At 43.4% G+C, this 24,231-nt stretch overlaps 1 protein-coding gene across 1 annotated transcript in view; it reads right to left on the bottom strand.

The window, feature by feature from the left end:
* Positions 1 to 24,231, bottom strand: part of ELAPOR2 (endosome-lysosome associated apoptosis and autophagy regulator family member 2) — a 103,678-nt gene that overhangs the window by 33,046 nt on the left and 46,401 nt on the right. The window contains exons 2-5 of the mRNA XM_061467266.1: positions 19,612 to 19,732; positions 4,370 to 4,565; positions 3,559 to 3,706; positions 796 to 882 (exon numbers count right to left, since the gene is read on the bottom strand). Coding sequence (XP_061323250.1) covers positions 796 to 882; positions 3,559 to 3,706; positions 4,370 to 4,565; positions 19,612 to 19,732 — 552 coding nt within the window. The remainder of the gene's footprint in view (positions 1 to 795; positions 883 to 3,558; positions 3,707 to 4,369; positions 4,566 to 19,611; positions 19,733 to 24,231) is intronic.

The raw sequence follows: 24,231 nt of genomic DNA, 5'->3' as shown, positions 1-24,231 counted from the left end.
TGCACCTGAGCCAACAGGCACTGACAACCAGAGCTGGCACTGGAATATGGTTTCTTCTCCAGGAGGCTAAGCAGACCATGGCAAACAGAGACCAGGCTGCTGTCTATGCCCGCAAGGAGCATTTTTCTTCTGGCACAATGTCACCTATGGCTGGCTTTGGGAATTAGGGTATGATAGTGCAGTGGAAGCCAAGCATCACCATGAGCTAATGAGTTGGTGTGCACCAAGCAAACTCAGCTAGCTGGGTCACAAGCCAGCCAAAGTGCTGCTGCTCCCAATGTGGACATGCTCATATCAGAGCTGCAGCAGCCACCCTGGTGCTGTCAGCTTGCTTTCCAGCCCAGTAATCCACCACGGAGCACAAGCTGGGTGCAGTCCAGCTATTCTACACACACTTGGGAGTAAAATGCCCATCTTATCTGCCTTCACATACACACACCGCTCTGCTGAGCAACAGAGAGTAATTTGTGTTCTCATGAGCAAACAACTGTTGTAGAAGATTTCAATTACAATCATGCAGAGTGACTCTGGCATGCAGATTTCCATAAATCTATTTAACCTCATAAAGCACTTGATTTAAAGCCCTGGGAAATCAATATAAAGTCTTGCATCTGTATCATTTGCTTTGGGAGCAGCCCCTTAGAGATCTCGGTGGCTTTGCCCTCAGTACTAAGAAAGCTGTTCTCCTTCAAATGCATTCACAGTGTCTGGTCCTGGTTTGCTATCTGCTCAGAAGAGATCGAAGACATTTAGTACTGGAAAAAGGCTTCATGAAGGAACTTTTTGCTCACTTACAGAATGAGAGCCCCATTCCCCGTTGTCTGTTAGCTTCACCCACTTGTCTGCTGTGGACTCCATCTCTTTGCACTGATCATTTTGTATCTGTTAATAAAAACACAAGATCAATGACCACAATCAGGCACATACCCCTATCAGTGTAATGACTGCTGGCTGGGAATGATAAGATTTAGCTTTGTTCCTCTTGTCTACTTATATAGGACAGAGCTGCCTTACTTGTGGAAATACAAAAACCCCACCCCAAATTTCAAAACCTGATAGCAGCTTAACAATGTCTCCACTGTGACCACTTCTGATGCAGATGGAAAGAAGAGCAGGAGGATAAGATCTCAGCCTTATCTTCTCGGTTTGAGGTCAGACTTGGATGCTGAGTACCTTGTTTTGGCTGCCTTCTTCCCCTGAGCCCACCAAGACCCAGTTCTGCAAAATCTGGAGGCCATGGGCTTCTAAGTTACAGGGAGGTAGAAGTGGATGGACCAAAGCTGGAAGACAAACTGCTTTCTCTGCAGCAAATATCTGCTATGTCTTTGGTTCCCTACCACCCGACCTCACTAGGGATGAGAGTGACCTGATCAAGGGGGAGTCAATATGCCATGGGGAGTCTGCCCTGGCAGAAATGTGAGGCTGACTGACCCTTGCCCAGGTCCAGCACAGCTCAGTAGGATTTGGTGAATACCTTCACAGTGGTCAAATTCTTTCATCTTGAAACTGTCATCTCTGAATAAGCAGTATCAAGTCCCTTTGAGGACAAGTTCAATTACTCAGCTTTATTCCAACCAGGGAGAAAGGCCAGTTCAGCACTTTCAGAAGACCTGGGCTCAAGCATTCTCCTCAAAGTTGTTCCATGTTAAGTCTGAAACAAGTCACATAACCCCACATCCTCCAAAGCATCTGTGCTCTTAATTCCCACCTATATCAACAGCACTGAGGAAAAGAGGTGAGAAGAGGCACCTAAGTACAAGGTAGATACCTAATTATCTTGCACAGTCTGAGCTCCAGCATCTTTGTGCTGCAGTTCCCATCTGCAGAAACAAGATAAGAATATATAATCTCTTCTTATAAAGTGTAAAGGGCTTCAGTATGTAAAAAGAGCCTGGGAAGGGCAGGCTGCAGATGCAGTGAGTATCTAATAAGAAGCATCCACACTTGCTTCCCAGTTTGAGGACATCTCCTCTCTAACCTCACATCAGCAGTGCAGCCACTTGCGCCTCAAAAGCCCAAAGACTTTGTCATTTCCCAGCAAGCCGCTGCCATGGAAATGCTACTATCCAGAGCTAGAGTTGCTGTTAAATATATTTAAGCACAAAGACATGCTGGAGAAAAAAAAAAATGGACTTTTAGAGGAGTGTAAAATATGGTTTATTTAACCATAAAATAAACCTCAATATTTTCAGGAAACTCCTCAAAATACTCTGGCTGACTAGGAATTATTTGCATGGGCATTTCTATAAGGACTGCACCACTCACTGCTTCTTGAACAAGGAATGATAAATTTAAGGAGGTGGATGAGTGGGATATGGATAAAAATAATAATTAAAAAGCCAATTTCAAAGCTAGTGCTCAGAGAAACAATATTTGCTCACTGCAGGAGCAGATCAGTCAGTCAAGCAACCAGAGCTAGGATTCAGAATCCCGGTACATTCATCTGACAGCAGAAAATATATTTGCCGCCTTCTCCCCATGAAGAAGACAGGATAGTCTAACCTGAAATGGCTAAATAATATTGCCTGCACTGTCTTTATCATAGTGCAACAACAGACTATTGCACTGATGTAGCAGTAAGAAGGTGCCTCCAGCAGGTTATTTTTGTCTTCCTTTCCCATCTCTACTAAGGATAAGGATAATTTGCACTATCACCAGGCTTCAAGAAATATTAACCAACATCAGCTAAGGCTTCTCACTCCTGTGAGGTACCATAAGCTATGCTTTCCAGATGAAAACCAGAGCTCACCAGACAGATACAGAGGCAGTAACAGAGCAGACTGAAAATTCACAGTCATCTCCTGCTCTGAGTTGAATCCCTGTTAGTTTTTTTTCTGTCCCAAATAGTAGATATGGGACATGCCACAGGAACAACAACATGCCAAGGAAAGCAATGCAGGTGTTGGCAGAACCTTCCAAAGCATCTCCTAACACGGGGCATCTACACACGATGCAGAGCCTGGTGGTGGGGATGCTCCAGCGCCCTGGATCCCAGCCAGACCACCCACCTGGGCAGAGCGAGGTTGCCTTTCCCATTCCAGTCACTGCTGATCAGACTGGTTTAGTAACTTGGGTAGAGCATGGTGTAAGCCCAGCCAGGCTGCTCCCATTTCAGAAGTAACGATGCCCAGCCCCTCCATTTCACAGCATAGACACATCCTTAGAGCCTAATTCCTACTGAAAATCCTCTGAATTTTTACTCCTAAATCTCTTTGGAGAATTGTTGTTTCTGGGTTTTGATTGTTTTTAAGGATCACACTTTTGTCTCTTCTCCTGCTTTTCTTTTCATCTTAATTGCTGTGACCCAAATTGACCTAAAACTAAAGCTAAAGACTCATGTCTTGGAGCACCTCAGGTTCTGTATGTCTACCTTGGAAGAAGTCTTTTTGAATGTCAAGGCCCTTCAAAGGCATCTCAAGTCAAACACTCTCAAACTGATGCTTCTATCATCAACAGCTGCCTTGTAAAAGGCTGGACTAACAGGGACAGTCATGACCCCTAATGGAAAAATCCCAGCACATGGTAGATAGGTTGGATTCACCATATAAAGGGTCTTACAAAAAACTCAAAGAAGATGTTGTTGTCAATATACTGGTATTCGAAGAAGACAGAACCCGATTTCTTCAGGTGCACAGCGTAGATGAGAGAAACTGTACAATCATCCCTGTTCGACTCTATGTAGTTCCCTCGAGGTGTCCATGAAGAGCTGATGAACATAAACAAAATGAGCCTCAGCTGAGATCACAGACCCTTAGGAGACTTTTCTTATACTTAATCTACTTATATAGATATACTTTGTATATTTTATATATACTTAATATACTTTTTTTTATTATTCAATAAAGAAGCCGAAATCCTACAGCTAATGGCAGTGAATTTATAACTTTATTACTGGAGTCCCATTTGTTTTTCATATAAATATAATACTTTTCATTAAAACTAAGCATGGAAAATATAGTACTAGAAATGTAGGACCCAACCAACATATGAAAGGTTTATTATCCACAGGTTCAATATACTTTCAATTACACTCAGAAACAGCCTTCAGCAACCACCATGAGTCTCTAACTAGGCTGTGAAATTGCCTTTTAGCCACATTTACTATACTGTGACCCAGGTGCTCTCCAGCTACAAATGAGAGCTGCCTCAGGCTGGTCTTAGACTCAGTAGCTGCTGATGAGCCCAAGGAGACCACGATGACAGCAAAGAGATGGCTACAGATTTCACTTCCTAGCCACTCTTGTTTGCCATCAGTAGAGCTTGTTACCCTCTGGAGACCTTAGATATGTCATTAAGTTGGCTTTGTGCTGCTGAGCTGCCTCAGGTTTACCCACGGCTGCCTCACCCAGATGCTAACAACACTTCTTACTTGTTGCAGCTGTCAGCTTTATTCTCTGCTGAGCCAACCGCCGTGTCCATGAACGTCGCCACATTGGAGAATCCTGTTGGCAGCTCATCCCACTCATCAAACTTGATCCCACTGCCCAGCGAGTAGGTCCCCTCTGCACATTTGCTGCATGCCTGGTTCTTCAACTCCAGGTACTCACCAGAGGCACAGGAGAAAGCTGGGGATACAATCGTTGGCAACATGTGAATGGACAAATTAATCCCTATTAATTTCCATTAATCTTTTGCTGCTCAATTATTTGAGAGTGAACCGACACTTAAGGGAACCAAATAGGAATGCCCCAATCCCAGGAACACAACAACACTGCCTGCAAAATTGAGATGCTCACCAGTGCATGATCCCAAATCCCAAATGATGGCTCCTGATTTGCAGCTTGTCTCTGCTGGCAAAACAAGATTTTAGCCCCCTTTAAGGCTGAACATCCCCGATAGAAGGCAAATGAGAGCTTTCTTCAGCACACAGTATTTCCTATATTGCTTTTTAACTTAACTTTGACGGTCTAGCCAAAGCAGGATCCAGAGCAATGCACACAAATCGCATCCCATGAAACAGTGGGATTTTTTACTGTTCCAGACATGCCACATTATGTGGTAACAGGTATTTCATACACTCCCTTTGGGAGGTGTGAAGTCACTGGGCTGAGAAACTGTAGGAGAGACTGCTAGGCAAAGTGATGAAACTGGTCCAAAAGAACTGACACCCACTGAAGTCCCAGCATACAGGTTCCATAGATGTGCTGATGTTTACCTAACTGCAGAAAGTACTTCATTGTAAGGACTTTATAGTAAAGTCATGGCTTCTTAACACCAATTTCCATCTGAATCTAGCTGCAGTTCAGGTTCCCATTTCTGTGCCAGTGCCCACAGCACTTCTTTGTGTAATTGCCCTTGATGGGCAGCACTGGAATGTAGATAATGGCCCATTTTGCTGGAAAGATCTGCCAAGGGTCATTTTCCTCTCTCGGTCATATCACCATACTTTGAATTTAAACCAGTGGACTTCAAGCCAACAAATCTGGTTTTCTAACCTTTTGGCTCACTGGTGATGGACCAAGAAGGAAAGAGGGCAGGATGGGGATGAGTGCTGCGGCAGGAATGCACACAGAAATCCTACTGCAATGGATATCTGTAAAAGACTGACAGACAGGCAAAAAATCCACCCTCAGATGGGGCAAATGGTGCTTTGTAGGCAGTAGCACATGATACACAACGCAGCTAACATCCTACTGGGGTCCCTTTGTGACCCAGCTCAAGCCATAGGCTGTATTGGCAGCTGGAGTTGGTAAGGAAGCTTTCTTCAGAGACCTGGAGAGAAATAGAAGCACTTCCCCGTGCATCTGAACTGAGACCACACATTGTACAACTTCTTTCCTAAATGCATGAAGGTGTCCTGACGCACTGCTGCAGCATTATTTTACATATATATATATATATATATATAAAAATATATATTATCCTGCTTTCTTTTTCTCTTTTGAAGGGAAAGAAGAAGCCATGAGGAAGGGAAGTAAAAAAGCAAGCTCTCCATAACATATTTGAATTCTTTAACAGTTTCAACATCCTTTTTTAAGAAAGCTAAATAGCAAAAAATGGGAGAGTGATGCCTAACCACACGTTCCAGATTAGTGAATTTGTAATAAAGACTCAGTAACTGCGAGTGATTTGCTGCCGTAATGAAGATGCAGAAGGCAGTAGAGCTTCCTCCTCAAATGCAGTGAGCTTGAGCACAGATTATTGTTTTAACTGAACTGATACCTTTTAACTCCTTGCAGCCTGATCATTTCAGAGAATAAAAAGAGTTGAACAGATCAGGCAGGATACCATGCAGGACACCGCCATCCATGGCTCATCTTCCAGGTCAGAGATGAGTCTTATTTAGATGGGAAATTACCTCCTTTCCCTTTCCTAACAACTGTATTTCAAAAGCAGCAGCATTTCCCATCAAAACACACGCATCTGCAAGCAAACTAGCCCTGAGTATGCCAGCTGCTTGCCAAGTTCAATTTGGGGCTAAACATGCCTAATGGCAACACGAACTACTTTCAACATTGGAACAGATGCATCGTCTCGTCTCATTCCATGTGGTCAGCAGTGGCTGGAAGGGGATGAAGGGAAACAAGGTGTGTGATGAGCACGGAGATGGTCTCCTCTTCTAGTGCCATGCAGCTTGCTCTTCCAGCAACAGGGCTGACCAAAGACCAGGACAAACACTCTTTAATCTAAACAGTATCAATTCAGGAGTCTATCCTAGCCAGAGATGGGCAGATTGTGGCTGTGCCCAGAGGGATGCTACAGAGCAGATGTCTCCTGCAATGGGCCAGGGGCACTTGCAGGGGACAGGGCACAGACAGATGATCCATCCCAGGGCACTGGAGCTTCAACTTGATAATGGCTGCTCCACCTCATTAAGACATAGCTGAGCACAGATCCAAAGCGACTATCTGTCCACAGAAATGATTGAGATTACAGCAGCACCACTGTGCTTGTGAGGTTGTCATGCAGGATGCTCTCAAAGGAAGGGCAGCATCACCACTCATAGGAGGTTAAGGTGGAATGTGAAGTTTCAGGAATCTAAATCATGCATTTTAGGTGTGTGCTCTGATTTGTTTTCCACTAAACTCTCCCTCTTGCTTCAGATTCCAGAGGAACAATTAGTCTCCTGGTTTAGAGGTAGCCTTTGTGAACACCATTTGACCCCAGTCCCAGAACCCATTTGTCTAAGCCTTTGATGCTTAATTTTCAGAGAAAACATCTCTATTAAGATACTCAGTTTCAGAAAACAGAACTAAAGCTGCTAAATCACATATGCAATCCTGAAAATCTTTTCCAGTATCAACACTATTTATCCTGTTTGGACATTGCTATTCCCAGTCCCTCCCTGACTTCAAACTTCCCTATTACACGTTCCAAATACCAGTTTGGGTGCTACACACCAGCTTACACAGAGCAAGGCACACTGTGAAGACTGAATTTGATCTTCTTTCTGTGAGACACATTAAAAGGTTTCATGACTTGCCCCACCATGAGCATTTTTAAAACTGGAAGAACACATTCAGAGGCAGTTAGGAACAGCACAAGATACAGCAGTGCTGGGTACACCAATGCCTTCAGTAGCTCCACTGAAGCCAACGCAATCATTGGTGATTTAAAGCTGTAGCTTTCTTAAAGTAAATACAGAATTAAAATAAAACATGGTATGGTTTGTACAGACAACCAGTCTACTCACAAAAGATGTTGTAAATACTGTTAGATACTGCCAAAGGCAGTCACACACATCCGTATATGCATGCAAAAGAGAAGGATTTACTTCATAAAAAATTAACAACAGCTACAGTAATACCCACGGAAACCATTGTATAAGCCTTGTCAAACAGACCTCATTTCATTCTTTAAAAGGATTACAAGTCACTTGATAAAGGTGACTGAGTGGATGTAATAGATTTAGGGTTTCTAATACGGTTAACTTCGTATTAGAAGTATTGTCATTTTGATGAAGAAGGTAGTACTGCACAATACTAGTGAGGCACATCTTAAATGGATTAAGAACTGCCTGAGTAACAAATCTCAGACCGGGCTGTTGATGGGAAACCATCCCTGAGCAGGGAGGAAAGGGGAAGTTCTGCCTGTCCCAGGACTGAGTTTGGCGGCTGTCCACATTTCTATCAACAACCTACAAGCAAATAGAAAAGCAGTATTAAAATTGGTGGAAAAGAGGCTACTGTCAAGGCTGAGCTCACTCAAAGTCAGAGTGTTTTAACAGAACCAGTTAAAGACAAGCCACTGAAGGCAGAGTGTGGCCCTGCCTGCAGAAGGCTGATGTATCCTGGAGAGCAGCAAGCCTGAGGGTCGGAGTGAACCCACCATTCATCAGGAGCTTCTACTGTCAACATGTGCAAAAAGGTACTAATGAGATCTGTGGATATGTTTACAGGTGAAGGTAGAGATGTGTAGGATGGAACACGCGTATTGCAGGCAAGAAGATTCCTCTAATACTTAATATAGTTGTGATTTGGCATTTTTAAGAGTTAAATGCTTTTAAAATCAGGGAGAATGTCTTGCAGGGAGAGATCTTAGTTTAATGCTTAGTTTAGTTAATGCTTAGTTTAGTTTATCAAAAGAAGAGTGAGAGTCAACTTGAGTAATATGTAACCACCTCCAGCGGGAGAAAAGAAAGGATCCCACTGGACTCTTTAAGCAAGCTGAGAACTGCATGAGAACTGCCACCTTCTGGAAGCTGAACCCAGACAAATTCACACTGGAAATAATGCACACATTTTTAAGAGGAAGAATGACTGATTGCCTGAACAATCTGTCATGGCATGCGATGGACCCTTTTCTCTCAAGTAATTTGTGCTATAACTGGACACCATATGGAAGGAAAGCTCATGCCAAATACAAATTATCAGCCTCAATATCAGCCTAACTGGATGCATTTTGATGGCCTGCAAGCTCAAACTAGAGAATCTAATTAATCCCTCCGCTCTTAAAACTCTGAGTTGAGAGCGATGGTATCTTACCTCCCTCCTGGGACACACATGAGGCACCCTAAAACCAGGAGCCCTGCTCACTGCATAACCACTTCCAAGGAGTGCTTGCAATACATTACAGATCTGATAGCACTTTACAGTCACTTTACAGACATGGAAACAGCTCCCCAGAGGGCAAAACAGACCATAAACAAGCTTGCCTCATTTGCCCTTTGACTGGAAGGTTCCATGGTCTTGTTCTGACTTTTACAGCTGTGGCCTTCTAGTGATCTTGGTGGACTAGGGTTAATGTTAGTTGGCACATTTCTCTTCTAGTAGCCCACCCTCACAGTCTCACATTGCTTAACTTTCTGACGCTGGGGGTCAGGACAGGCTTATCATGAACACAGCTGGACTAACAGCTGTGATCTTCACATGTATATGACTACTTGACCCTCTAAGGTCTAAAACCTTCTTCTGGAGTGTTTCTTCCTGTTGAATATCATAGAATCATATAGAATCATTTCTTCCAGATATTACCATGCTGTAAGAGGGATCAAAATATTTGTTATTTCACCAGAAGAAGAACCAAAGCTCCCTCAATGTCCTGCATCCTTCAACACCAAGTCTATAATATATTCAACTGCTTTCCTCCTTTATGCAGCACTGGCTGCTCAGTCTTACACCTTCCCTCAGCTAGCTTCCCATCCCATGCCACTTGGACCCAGTACTTCTATTCACTCTTCTCAGCAGACATTCTTCTCCAGACATTTCTTACTTATGATAACCTAAAACTATTTCAGCTCTTCTATTGCCACTGAGCATGTGCATGTTCATGTGTATCCTTCTGTGTCTCCCTGCTTCTCAATACATTATAATTTAAAGAAAGACACAGGACTGGATTTTGCCATTAGAAGGTGGTAGAAATTGATCAATTCTTCTACAAATCAGAGAAAACACACAGCAAAAAATAATCTCAAACACTGGCTTTCCATCTTTTCCCACTTCATTCCTACGTTGTTCATTCAAAACCCCACTGCTTGGCATTCAGGTGAGGTACTGCCACCTCCTGTAGGAAGACTCTGGGCTGAATTATCTCAGCTTCTCATGGGCAAAGGTGAAAACTATAGCTGAGAAAGGAATTATGAGGTTGGCAGCATCACACAGTTGTTCCTTTGAACAGCTGCTGGATTCAATAGACAAATGCCATAAACCTGGAGGGGAAGATGTGGCCAAGGACAAACACATAGAGGCATCTGTTCAGAGATACCCTGAGACATCGGGGTCCCCACAACATGGAACCAAGGACCAACCAAAATAAGGGATGAGAGGAAAAAAAAAAAGAAAGCCAAGGGATAAGAGGAAATCACTGCTTCATTATTAATGCTTCCTATAATCTCAGCCAGCTTCAGAATGTCTTCTGTGAATAATTTATACAAGGCTTCTCCAATAGACTGTGAATAATTGATGTTCGTTTTCTTCAGTCATTATATCCCAACATGTTACCAGGAACCAGACTGAATCTTAATTTAAGAAAAAAGTCTGTCAAGGCTGTTTAGGTTTAAAATGTAATCACACTGAAAGCTGCTGCGACCTGGAGAAGAGACCCCTTTTTTTTCATAAAAGTAAATTATTTTCCTTTTATCCAAGAAATTACAAGATAGAGCAACGCTTTTTCCATTGCACCTCTCTGACAGGCCAGTGCCATTTTCCTCAGCTGGCCCAGCACATAGGATAGTTTTACAATCACTTTTACTTCACCATTTGGACACTGAGAGATGCGGAATGGGACTACTCGATACATTCATGAAAGTGTGGTGCAGAGGGGAGGAAGGCAGTGATCACCAAGCGGTTAGCAAGCACATTTGCTGCCAGTGTTACACCAACCATCTTTATGACTCGGCACCGGGAAACATACCTCAAGGTATGAGTGAGTAGCTCTCAAGGCCTCACTGACTCTATCAGGCTTATTTTGACTGCTAATCAATCAAAGAGGTTGGTGCAAACCATAGAGGTCAGTGTAAATGGCTTCTCATGCCATTTGAGATGTCCTCTGCATGTGCAGCACGCACACACACATTGCTTCCCTCTCATCTCTCTACCAAGCCATAGCAAATCTCAAGGTCTTACCACCTGCTTTCCTGTTGAAAGAGAAATCAGTGACTCAGAGGAAGTTGTGTTTAACTGATTTAATTACATCATGTACACCAGTAGGGTGAAGAAATCATCAAAAGACACAAAGGCCAACCTCTCTCTTGGAAGTCTCATTACACACATCAATATGCAGTTTCTGGTAACTCTTCTCCAGGAATTAAACTCTGTGGGTTCAATGCAAACTCTTCTGCTTTTTTAACTATTTACCTAAAAGAATCTGTGCTTCAAAAAGCCAACAGTGTGACTTTTTCTGCAAAGACAGAAAAATTATTAGTGAAATTGGGGTTTCTCTCAGGGTAACAATACACATCAGGAAAACCTCCAGGTAGAAATGCCATGGCAATATATACCCTCAAGCCTCAATCCAGGCAAGAAACTTAACGCCATCAATAGGACTCACCTCCCTGAGTTAGGAACATGCATTAGCAGGATGCTCTATGAGGGCTAGGAATTAACATCTGCTTGAGTGGTTTGCTAAATCACAGCCTTTTAGTAGCAAGTCTCAAACTGTGCCACGCACACCACTGCTGGCTAAACGTCTTTGTTACATGACAGCCTTGCATTAATTCCTCAGCTTCATGGTGTTCCTCAGAGCAGTCCTCTCCCCAGTGCACTCTAGCAGGAAAACCTTTCCTTTTCCGTTCAGAAAAGACATAAAATCTTGCCTAGGGATACAAAAGAGACTCAGGTAAAACTGAGTTGCCCAGTCCTGCAAGCCATACATGCAAAAGTGACCATATGAAGATCATTACTTTGAAATCTACTTCTTGCACATCTCACTGTTCTTGTCGGAGGTGGCTCCTGAGGCAGTCATATTACGCTTTCCTCTGTCAGACATCATTAATTCCTAGGTAACACATCATGACAGGCCAAGGGCCAAATCTACAGCATATTCTTAGATTCGCTGGATTTCATGCCCACTAATGTCCTGGTTTCAGGTGGGACAGTTATTTTTCTTCCTAGTAGCTGGTGCAGTGCTGTGTTTTGGCTTTGAGAATAATGCTGATAACTTGACAACTAAGAATCCACATTTTGGTACTTAGGTTTGAGAGAACAACCTTCCACATGTGACTCTTGTATGTTGAGCAGTTTCATGGGAACCATACAAACATCCAAAAAAGGGGAGAGAATGCAAAGTGTTAATCAGAATGAAGGAGCAGATCAGTATGAACAATTCAAGGTTGCAATTGTCAAGGATGGAGGAATGAAAGAAGAGATCTTCTGAATACATTTTTGAACATTGCCTCAAAATAGTACTTTCCTACAGCACATCTGTCACCCTACGTAAGTATATCTATGTGCATATGCTAGATCTAAATGACATGGTTAAACACCAGCAGCCATTAATAGCTTGACCTCATTGTTTCTTTCAAGCTGAACACCCAAAGAAGCAACATCTAAATGTCACCTAAAATGAAAAAAAGATATTAGTGCATCAAGGTCGATGAAGACAAGATCCATTGCTTTCAAGCCATAAGAAAAAATGAGAATGGATAAATGCCTAGTCCTAGGAGCTACACTAATGTCACCATACTATCCCTCTTCAGTTGAAACAACAAAATCCCAATCATTTAAAAGCCCATTAATAAGACCAGAAAATAATCCTCAGAGAATGTCAAATAAAAAAGGAAAAAAAAAACCTTCTCTGATGAGTTGTCAGGATTCACATGTTTGCTTCAAGAGGCTGTAAGTCTTGACTTATTTAAACCCTATGAAAAATAGTTCTGACATGCATCCATGACATTCATGAAGACAATGACACTGTAGTGATGATAAAATATTTGGAGTACATAACAAACTATTTTGAGATAACATAAATAAATGTAACTGTGTAATAAATAGCACCATTCTCATGAGAGTATTTGTATGTACATTCACATCCACAAGTGCAATAATGTAAACATGAAAGAACTACTAACACCTATCCCCGTATTTTCAAGTCTTCATCTAAGTAAAACTCCAGCAGAACCAATTCTTTAGCACAAAGACTACACAGAATTTGTCTAAATACAAATCTAATTGACAATGAGCAGATGCATCTTTATGTCAGAAGGTTGTAACATCAGTGCATGGGTTTTCCCAGACATATAACATTCATTTTATATTACCCATCTGCACACATATATATGTGCATACACCATATGTCATAACATTTGCAGATATCCACTGAGTTCAAGAGGGTTAGGAGCAGACCCACTTTGTACCCACTTGGGATACTCAATCTTACCACAGACAAAGAGAACATCAAACTCAAAACCTTCAATATTCCTGTTATGAAAGCAGAATGTGAAAACTCCTGCAGATCACTTAAATTGCCTTTAAGTGTTATGAAACCTACAAGCCTTAAAAAGGTCATTTACCCTAATCATGTCTATAGTGCACTGCAGTTAGCAGGAAGATCTATATCTCCTCCTGTGATACCCTAGGAGCAGATTACAGGGGTCAGAATAAACTCAACAAACACAGCCCGGTAGCAACAAATCAGGACAAATTTTGCTCTCAGGCCCCAGCAAAGTCCATTGTAATTAAGGACAGTCTATTTTCTGAAGTCAGTGGAGCTTTTCGCACTCTTTAACACTTGGCACACGCTCACACGCCTCACCTCAAAACTGAAGCACATTTCTGGCTTCAAAGAAGTTGCTCTCGCCTTAGTGGCACCAGGTAAAGGTGGGGTTTGCTAAACAGGGCCTTTAATAACTTCACGGCACTGTACTTGATCAAGTTCTTCCATATTATCAGTACTTTTTGTGTCTTCTTTCTAAAGAAATCTTGCTGGTTATAACACATTTGAATGCTGACTATAAGAATGACCCTACCAGCAATTCTTCCCATTGAATATGGCAAATTCAACTCCTTTTTAAATAGCTCTATTTTTCTCACTCTAGCTCATTATGCACATAGCACCACTAAAATGAACAGATATTTATGAGATAAGGTACAACCTATTCTCATGGCAAAAAATAACTCATATTCTGTGGAGTAAGAAATTTAATATTAAGAAAGAATTTTAGGTCAAAATGTCAACCTTTTAAACCCTTTTTTTGGTCATTAACTCTGCTGAGAAGAGCATATCAGCATACCAGGGCACAGCAAGGGCATACTCTGAACCAGGTATTTGGGTTGTATTTGGAAGAAGAGAAGTGAAAAGAGAGGAAGGGAAGGAGACATGGAAGGAAGGAAGGCTCCAAATTCAGATTTTAATTTGGGTGTAAAACAGGCAGCATATGGACAGGCTGGCAGAACAGCCTGGTTGTGGCCACCAAAACAGACTGCAGTGTAGTGTCAGTGGGAGTACAATGCCAAGTCCTGCTCCCACTGCCAGGCCCCAAGAGGTCCCCATTAGACACTGTGTATAGCCCCACACTAAGGGTTTCCAGGGATACCAGCCATAAGGGGTGCAGGTATAAGGTGCATAAGGGCTCAGACTTGAGAGAAAACTGCTCCCATTGACTGCCATAAATATTTTCCATTTAAAAAGCCAAGCAGCTGCCCTGATGGCAGTGATCCTTATCAGCTAAATTCCCTTCCTGCTATCAGACTCATGAGGAGATCAGAGTGAGATCTGTGGTAATTAAAAACGAACGAGACCAAATTACTTAAGCACATTCCTGACAAGAAGTAATGGAGCGATTCAGAGGTCTGGATTTCGCTAAGGGAGGCTGTCTGTCACACCACAGCAAAATGTTCCTTGCCTTCATATATGTATCCAAAACAGTACCTAAAAGATGCCTGGAGGGGACATCTTATACGGGAAGCAGAGGAGGGCCACACGGAATAGCTGTAGGTGTAACAAATATTTCCTTTTTCCTAGCCAAGGTCTTTGCTGCACTTTTAATGAGTCCCTTTGCACAATCCTTTGCAACCGTGATGTGGGGGCATCAAGACTATGAGTCATCTCTGAACAAACACAAGCCTGAGAGGGGTAGCCGAGCAGTCCGGTGTGGCGGTGCCATGGCCAATGGGACAAGCACTGAGGTACAACACCACACCACAGTGAATGGCAAAATGCAGGCTGACATCCTGATGTGGGGTCTGAAAATGGTGATGGATGCAGCACCACAGGGCAAGAAGACCAGAAAGAAAGAGGGGAGTGAATATGGAAAGAGTCATGTTGTCCTAGTGCATTGCAAGTGAGCTACTGTGCTGCACCTTCTGTCCCATATCTGGGGCCACTGTATAGCAAGACCTCCTGCAGTAGCATGAGTATCTTTCATGTGAGGTTCCTTCTTTCTTCCCATCTCCCACTTGGATGGGAGAGATGTGGAGGGGAGAGTAGCAGGAGGGGAAGGTCATCACGCTGCTCTGTGCTCACAGCTGTCCTGGGTTCAGCAGTAGCAGTCATGTTGTTTTTTTTTCCTTTGTGGTAGCTGGTGCAGTGCTGTGTTTTGACTTCCAGCCTGAGAACAGTGTTGGTGAAGTCGATGTTTTCAGTTGTTGCTAAGTGATGTTTACCCTGACCAAGGACTCTGTGAGGCTCATGCTCTGCCAGGGAGGAGGGGAAGCCGGGAGGAAGCAGAGATGGGGCGCCTGACCCGGGCTAGCCAGGGAGGTATTCCATACCACAGCACGTCATGGCCGGGGTGGGGGGTGACTGGGAGTTACCCGGAAGGACACGGGCTTCCGGGTGGAACTCGTTTTCTTGGCCGGTGGTATCGTATTCTCTTCCCTTGTTATTTTCCCTTATCATTGTTGTAGTTGATAGTAGCGGTGGTGATTTGTGTACATTGGTTGCTGGACTGTTCTTGTCTCAACCCGTGGGAGTTGCACTTTTTCGATCCTCCTCCCCGTTCCTCCGGGAGTGGGGGAGAACCCCAGTGGGGGGGGGGACACGGACCTCGATTGTTGTCAGCTCGGCACCACTCACTGGGAGTGAGTGAACAAGTTACCTGACTGGGTTTAAACCACGACATTTAAACATGACTGCTACTGCTGAACCCAGGACAACAGCAAGATAAAGGCAAAAGCCCTCTTATTCTAATAACCAGGACATAAACCAGTCATGACAGGACAGCCCTTTTTATTCTGAATCCCATGACTTTTTCTTAGAGGACCTTGTCTTCTCCACTGGCAAACACTGCAGGTTAAGTTTTTGAAGACTCAAAAAAAGGGCTGAATCCTGTTTCAGAGACTACAGCCATTTCGGGAATGCTGGCAGTTACTCTCAGCAGGTCACAGTGAGCTGTGCTTTCCCATGTGCACTTCAAAATGCAGCAGAGCACCGAGGTACCCAACCTAATTTAAATGGGTTTGTTCGAATGAAGAGCAGTAAAACCACATCCTGAAAATGAGCACATCTCGAGACACCAACCAAGCTCCAGAGCCACACTTAGATTGCTCCACATTCGTGAGGCACCTGAGCTAATATGTTTTTAGCAATCTCAAGTGTCTCTCCACTCCACTGGAGGCCACAGTCTAGACGTATTTAGAGAGATGACTGGAGACATTTAGCATATTGTTATACCATCTTCTGGATTCCTAGTTCAGGCGCAGTTTAAGGAGAACGACTGCTGAGCATTTGGAAGTGGGAGAGGTTGGCACAGTATTCTCAGGATCCAAAATTAATGACAGCCTGGAAGTCACTTCTGTTTTCAGGAAGCAGAAGAGATCAATAGCAGATACTCTCAGGTGGCAGGCTCTTCTGAATAGATGGAAACAACTGCAAACGGTACATCATAAAGTCAGTGGCAGTGGCTGATGAGTTCCTACAAACAAACACTTTCTCACTCAGATTCTTCCAAACCAGTTGTGTCCTAACTGACACCAAGGACCACTGAAGGAGACAAAAAAGGCCTAAGGGGTCATGTTGCTATACAACTGGAACCCTTTTTTAAGAGCAGAGACATACTTGGCTTCAATACATCTCAGGACTAGTAGATACCAACCAAAATTTCTGGAAATAGCAGATCTCCAAAGCTGGAAATTGTTTTACTGAGAGTAATTGTACTGTGAACCCTGGTTCCACAGGCTGAAGAGCTGAACGAGATACCTAGGGGAGTCCAGGTATCAATGATGAACCCCAGTGTCAGTGTGCTCTGGTATAGGGTACAATCTACAAGATGCAGGAGAATCTGACCAGATCTGTAGAATGCCCAAAAGGACACATCTCAAAGGATATGGCATAGATATGGTATTTCTTGGCCTTGGGATAAAATAACATTAGACCTATGAGAAAAAGAAGATATCTCCAGGAGCAATTAATTGCTTAGATGTGTATGCAACCCCTGGCCAAGTCTATGGCACATATCTCCCTGTGTACACAATCCACTGAGAATGTGAGTTGCAGCAGCCTCAGATACAAAACCTCTCATTTTTCTCAGGCTAGAGCAATCTGTGCTTTTAGTATAAGACATCCTTGGTCCAGGAGCCATGCTGTCAGATGACATAGAAGCCACTAGCTCAGAGAATATGACAAGCCAGTGAAGAGGTGTCTATCCATCAGCATTTTCAATACAACTCATCAGCAACAGATCCCCATGTGCTACCTCTAAAGAGCTGGACGACACACAGTTTACAAAAGCTGCCTCTCCCAGTAAATTCCACTTATTGAAGAACGGACTGCCAAATGGGAAGGGTGTTCTCTACACATTCCTCCAGTGACTGACTGCTGTTCACAGATTCACGTTTTCAGCCTGAGAGATTGGCTGTTAGATCAAAAGGTGAAAGACTGAGAGATGAGAAACCCAAAATTACTTTTGTCATCAGAATATAGCCAGACGTCTCCTTAAGATGGATAATCTACCGCAAACACGCACAAAAAGACAAAACTACATTAACACCGCTGCACTCCCTAAAGCCCAAAGAGATGAGATCTGAAGTGTTCAGTAAAAATAAGTCAAATATCTAATTGCTTCTCAAACCAGTTGAATTGCCACAGGTCTTAACAGCAATACTACAAGGGGGAGAGAAATCTAGTGAAATGAGTTTTCCAGTGTAGTCAACAGAATCCTGTACTTTGGTGTACAACACTACAGCCAATCTACTGGGCAAAGTTTTCCCCTTGTCTAGCAGAGGGCCAGATATGGAAAACCCAGAGATTTCATCTACTCTTATAAAACAGTTGAATTTTCACTTGAACTGATTTAGGAGCAGAAAGACACATAAATAAGGAAATGAAGAAGGAAGTGCACCATTTGTTGAAATCTGCAGCAGCAAGTCAAGAAGAACGTAATGGTGCTGGACCTTCAACCATTTATCAGAAGATTTGAGAAGAAATAGTATACCAAAAAACAATGAGTTATGCCTATGTACTCCAGAGCACACCAAAAGCAGTTGTGCAGCAGGAGGGATAACACTATCTGCTCCTTTATTGCGTAGACAGCAAAAAGTAACAGGTTTGAAGATTTGAGATTCAACAGCAGGAAAAGCTGTAATGGGGGAAAATGAAAGGAACAAAATAGATGAGCAAATATCTGGAGAGCTTGTGGGCTCTTCACCACAGAAGGTCCCTGAAAAAAGTCCAACCACATATCAGCCATGAATGACAATGTAATTGCTACTATAGCTATTTGGGCTAGGAGATAAATTATGGGATCACCTGAGGTGCTCCCCAGCTCTATATTGCTGTAATTGAAAAAAAATATCCTAAGGATATACAGGGATTCCACATTTAAAACCTCAGAAACTAAACCTAAACACCAGGAATGACATGGCAACTTCTCAAATGATGCTTGCAGGCAGTTAGAAATCCTTCAATGGTCAGCACTACTGCGGAAATCATTTATGATGTGCCTCACACTGGGACATATGTCATAAAGAAAGCAACAATAAACCTTTACGGGAGGAGAGTCAGAAGTGTCTCTCCTATAGCAGAAGTGTCTCTCCTATAGCAGAACTGGAAGGATGTTGCTATGGTTCATCCTGTTTGTCAGACAGAATAATTTATACCCCCTGGTACGAATTACTGAGAAAGCAAAGCACTGCTAGGATCTTTTGTGGAGAGAATTGCTGGAGCAAGGAGCTGTGGTGGGAAAGAGCCTGGGCAGCTACAAAACTGTGAGGGAACAGTTCAAATGTGTTTGCAGAGAAGCAGTTTGTGTATGTCCCCAGATGCAAAGAAGTGTTTTAACATTAAAAAGAACCCCACACTCCAAGTTGTTAAAAAAAACCCACATAAATAAATAAAATGCAAAAGCTTCACCATGGAAATGACTTAGGCAAATAAGACATTTACACATTACTTATGCATTCAGCTTAATACTTAGCTAAATAATGCAGGTAATGAGCATGTGGGCACTATGCACATATAATTTGACTTCCTGGTCGCCAATTTGGCCAATACAGCTACAAATGGGGACCTGCAGCACTGAAGAGTATGGAAGCCCAAGACAAGCAACCACATCTCTTCAAGTGTGTTGTAATAGACATGCCCTGTATGTGATTTAGCATACAATGGTACCTGTAGTGGACATTAAGCTATAGAACTACACTGCATAGACAATCCCTGCTCCACAGCTCCAATAAGGATAGGAGGGGAAGGACAGACCTGGGGACACTCAGGCCACGAGCGACAGAGGTAAGAAGCTATACAAGGGTAAATAGCACAGGCAGGTAGTAATGGTGTGTAAAATGAAAAGTGCCAACATACTGCATTCCTTCCCTTTCACCGGGTCAGGTAGTCCAGAGCACTCCACCGATGGATTCGGGACAGCTACCCTCCATCTGGAGCCACTGCTGTCGCATTCCGTGTACTCAAAGTGGTAATCTGTCTGCAAGCAATTACAAAGAGCTTCAGTTTCATCATAACATTTGCATGTTAAGCTCATTAATCAAGACTGGGATTAGCCAACTCAGTTATAATTAAACCAGAGAGGAAGTAGCTGGCGTGGAACATACTGTGCAACACTCTCACTGCTTTGATGATCATCATGTATCATCAAAGAGCAATCACAAAGCACATTGGCTGCTGTGCAGCACAAATGCTAAGGCAGAGGGTGGGATTTACAAAAGCACTGAGAAAAGGGATAGATTCCACTAGATTTTTTTTCCTAGTATCTTACAGCAGGACTGATTCCAAATTTCTGGCTGTCATGGAATCTGATCTATAGCAACCAATCAACCTTCCTCTTTGATCAACAGAGCAAGACATACACAGAGCACAAGTCATGCCATGTTAGGTTGGGTGTCTAAGGTGGAAGGGATGAACCACCTTCTGCAAGTGCCTTTCCCTCTTCATTGCTTTCAGAGGAAGCCCGGACAAATTAGGGGAGATGAACCCAGTGTTGGAATACCTCTGAAAATGCTGTCCAGGGTCAGCTCTGAGGAGCACCTCAAGGCAGAATGATGGTGTCAGGGGAGATAAGCCACATGGTCTCTGTGACTGAGATAACCCCTGAGTAGTCTAAGTGAAAAGCAGGAAGAAACTTCCTATCATTTGGTAGAAAAGAGTTCTAAGATTTCTCTTATCCATAACATTGATTCAGATGCCACATACAACCTAGACCCACATCTAATTACATTTTTAGGTTTGTCTTTACAGCTTTGTTTCCAACTATTAAAATAAACCTCAGTAACATCTCATCCTGGAACCAGCGTGGTATCAAGAGAGAGTTTGAGTGAATTTGGCATAATCGGTGCATAACTTTCTTCAGAGGGAACAGGCACATACTGGCAAGGTCCAGGAGATATCCCCACCTAGCCAAGACAGCTTCCAGTTCCCTTTGCAGTCAGTAAAACGGAAAACACTGACAACATGCCTATTTTAGACACCTGCTGCAGAGGGCACAAGGAGATAAGACATGTCCTAGAGATGCTTCTTTCCCTCCACTGGCTGCAGAGGAACACCAGATCCCTGGTTTGGATGGTATTTCTCCATTTACTCAGGGGAACACCATCTACAAGTCTGCACGGCCCTGTGTGGCTCATTAAAACAACACACAAAATCATGGGACTGAGGAAAATGGGATCAGAGCTTTAGCCACAGGCTCAAGATTTATGCAACTTTAGAGCAGACTGGTGTGATGGATCCATGAAGTCTGGCTGGTTCCTTTCCATTTAGCTGGCCATGAACCAAGGAGGGGGAAGATAGTGTTCATGCCTGCAGCCCAAGGCACAAGCAAAAGTGCTCCTTAGCTGGCAGAACCTCCCTCTCACTCGGAAGAAACCCACCTGAGGCATCATAAACCTGCCTTTCTAAAGACCTGTGCCACCATGACTGCAACATCAGCCCCTAAGCTATGCTACCCTAGGAGAAGGTACTTCGCACACAAGGATTATTTTAGAGACAATCTTTTCCTGCTCCTTCTATAACCCCTTGCAGTGCCACCCCCCCACATGACAGAGCAGAAGGGGAATCAAGTGGATAAGGGCTGGTCTGTGGTGGCTATGTCATACAGTAGTTAATCCTTGCAAATATGCAGCTGACTCACAAGAAGGCTTGCAATTCTCCTCATTTACTTATGGAAAAACAAGCACTACTGAGTTTAATACTTCTCCTACTGATACCATAGCTCTCCAGAGATACTCAAGTGTTAATAAAGTTCTACCTAAACATCATTAAAGCCTATGCTATTTTGCATTCAAGTGCAAATAATATTCTGATTTCTCTGGAATTAGTATTTTCATGGTTTAATAAATGTCTTTGCGGGTCAACCTATGGATTAGAAACCTAACTAACAGCACAAGGGAAATGAAAACTATTTGACCCAAAATTAAATCAAGGCATAAAAGGATACAATCAAACCCCGAGCCACACATGAAATACAAAACACCACACTCCTCTCAACACCACAAAAATACTAAACTAAACCATGCATTTGTCCCCTTTCATCTCATTACAGAATCACAACAGGAAAAAACGGTCCTTAATCATCTTGGTATGAAATCTGCCTATAAGACAACCTGAAAATTAATGTGCAAATTCATTTTGGCCCTTGGTTAAACACAAACAGCTCCAAAAAATCTCTGCCAGCTACCAATGCTACCACCTTAGAATCACAGAATCATTATAGTCATGCCTTGGCTGTCCTCCCCTGTCCTATCCTGCCCTATCCTATCCTATCCTATCCTATCCTATCCTATCCTATCCTGTCCTATTCTATCCTATCCTGCCCTACCCTGTCCTCTCCTCTCCTATCCTATCCTATCCTATCCTATCCTATCCTATCCTGCCCTCTCCTATCCTGCCCTCTCCTATCCTATCCTATCCTATCCTATCCTATCCTATCCTATCCTATCCTATCCTATCCTATCCTATCCTATCCTATTCAGTCCTGCCCTCTCCTATCCTGCCCTGTCCTATCCTGTCTTGTTCTATCCTGCCCTACCCTATCCTATCCTGTCCTGCCCTACCTTATCCTATCTGACCTGTCCTGCCCTACCTTATCCTATCTGACCTGTCCTGCCCTGTCTTATCCTGTCCTATCCTATCCTACCCTGTCCTACCCTGCCCTATCCTATCCTATCCTATCCTATCCTATCCTATCCTATCCTATCCTATTCAATCCTGCCCTATCCTATCCTATCCTGCCCTGTTCTACCCTATCCTGTCCTGCCCTACCCTATCCTATCTGACTTGTCCTGCCCGGTCTTATCCTGCCCTGTCCTATCCTGTCCTATCCTACCCTGTCCTACCCTGTCCTGTCCTACCCTGTCCTGTCCTACCCTGTCCTATCCTACCCTGTCCTACCCTGCCCTATCCTATCCTATCCTATCCTATCCTATCCTATCCTATCCTGCCACCTCCTACCCTGCCATCTCCTATCCTGCCCTATCCTATCCTATCCTGCCCTATCCTGTCCTGTCCTATCCAATCCTGTCCTATCCTGTCCTATCCTGCCCTATCCTACTCTGACCTGTCCTGTCCTGTCTTACCCTGTCCTATCCTATCCTGCCCTGTCCTATCCTGCCTGCCCTGTCCTGTCCTGTCCTGCCCTATCTATCCTACCCTCTCCTATCCTACCCTGTTCTATCCTATCCTACCCTTTCCTACTCTGACCTGTCCTGTCCTGTCTTACCCTGTCCTATCCTATCCTGCCCTGTCCTATCCTGCCTGCCCTGCCCTGTCCTGTCCTGCCCTATCTATCCTACCCTGTTCTATCCTATCCTACCCTCTCCTATCCTGCCCTATCCTATCCCATCCTATCGTATCCTATCCTGACCTGTCCTGTCCTTCTTTTCCCCTGCAGTATAGTTTTACCTAGAAACAGCCACTGAGGGCCCAGCTGTATCCCTCTTTTACAACCAGAATATATCTGTGCTTTATCACAGACATGACAGCAGCTCACAGCTTCAGCTGCACCATCAGCAACCTTTAAATTAACCAGCCTGGCTACTTACAGTGGGTGAATGTAACTGCAACAGAGCTCTGGCAGCACCACTTTCAGAGCACACATGATGTATGCAGGCACTGGAAATTGCCAGTTAATGCTGGCTTAGGGGGTGCAGTGCTTCCATCCGTGTCAGCAATCTGAACTTCCAGATAAAGCAGGCTGACAGAAGATCCTCCTCAGCATCATGGGACACTTACAACACCTCAGCCTCTTGCTGCAAACTGCCGTTGCATTATGCTGGGATTCTTTCTCCTCCCTGATGGAGAAAGTTCTTCACCCACCAGTTCTCTGTAATTCATTTCATGGCAAATCCATTGCCAGATGTTTTCCTTTGCCATCTATTGCGCTGTGTTTGCTTTCAAGGTATTTTCCCCACCGCCATCCAGATATATAGTATCTTTAAATTTGGCCATGGGCCTGTTTTAATTTTAACTGTAATTCTGACTCTGTTTTATTACTTTTCTGGGCTTGGCCTTAATGTTCTAAACATGTCCCTCCCCCAGTTCAGCTGTTATTTCCTATAACATTTACTATTTTATTGCTCATAATTCTTAGGCTTTGGCAAAACTGGTTTGAATTTCAGTCCCAAAGAGTCAGTTTCCATAGGAAAGTGTCTCTGTGGAAAGAAAATCAACAACACCCCCTATAGAGTTAAGCTTAAAATTGATCCATTTTCTAAAGGGAAATTGATATTTTTCCAAGAAAAAAAAAACGACAGAATCAACATGTAGTCTCTTCAGCTCAAATTCCAAACCTAAATCTCAAATGAAAGGTTAATAGTAACCTGAAAAATGCTGACAAAAAACAGGCAAGTGTGTTTGGTTTACCTTGGGCTGAAGTTTGCTTTCTTGTTCTTGGAGAATTAGTGAAATCACATCTGCGCTACCAGGCAAAGCTGTTATAAGAAACTCTCTGACGTATGTACACTCTCTGAAGGA

This window comes from Pezoporus flaviventris, unplaced genomic scaffold, assembly GCF_033815535.1.
Source record: "Pezoporus flaviventris isolate CSIRO_AGI_PZ_B2104156 unplaced genomic scaffold, CSIRO_AGI_Pfla_v1 ptg000045l, whole genome shotgun sequence".
In the NCBI taxonomy this organism is placed as follows: Eukaryota; Metazoa; Chordata; class Aves; order Psittaciformes; family Psittacidae; genus Pezoporus; species Pezoporus flaviventris.
The sequence above is the reverse complement of the archived record's forward strand: the minus strand, read 5'-3'. Positions and strand labels throughout refer to the sequence as shown.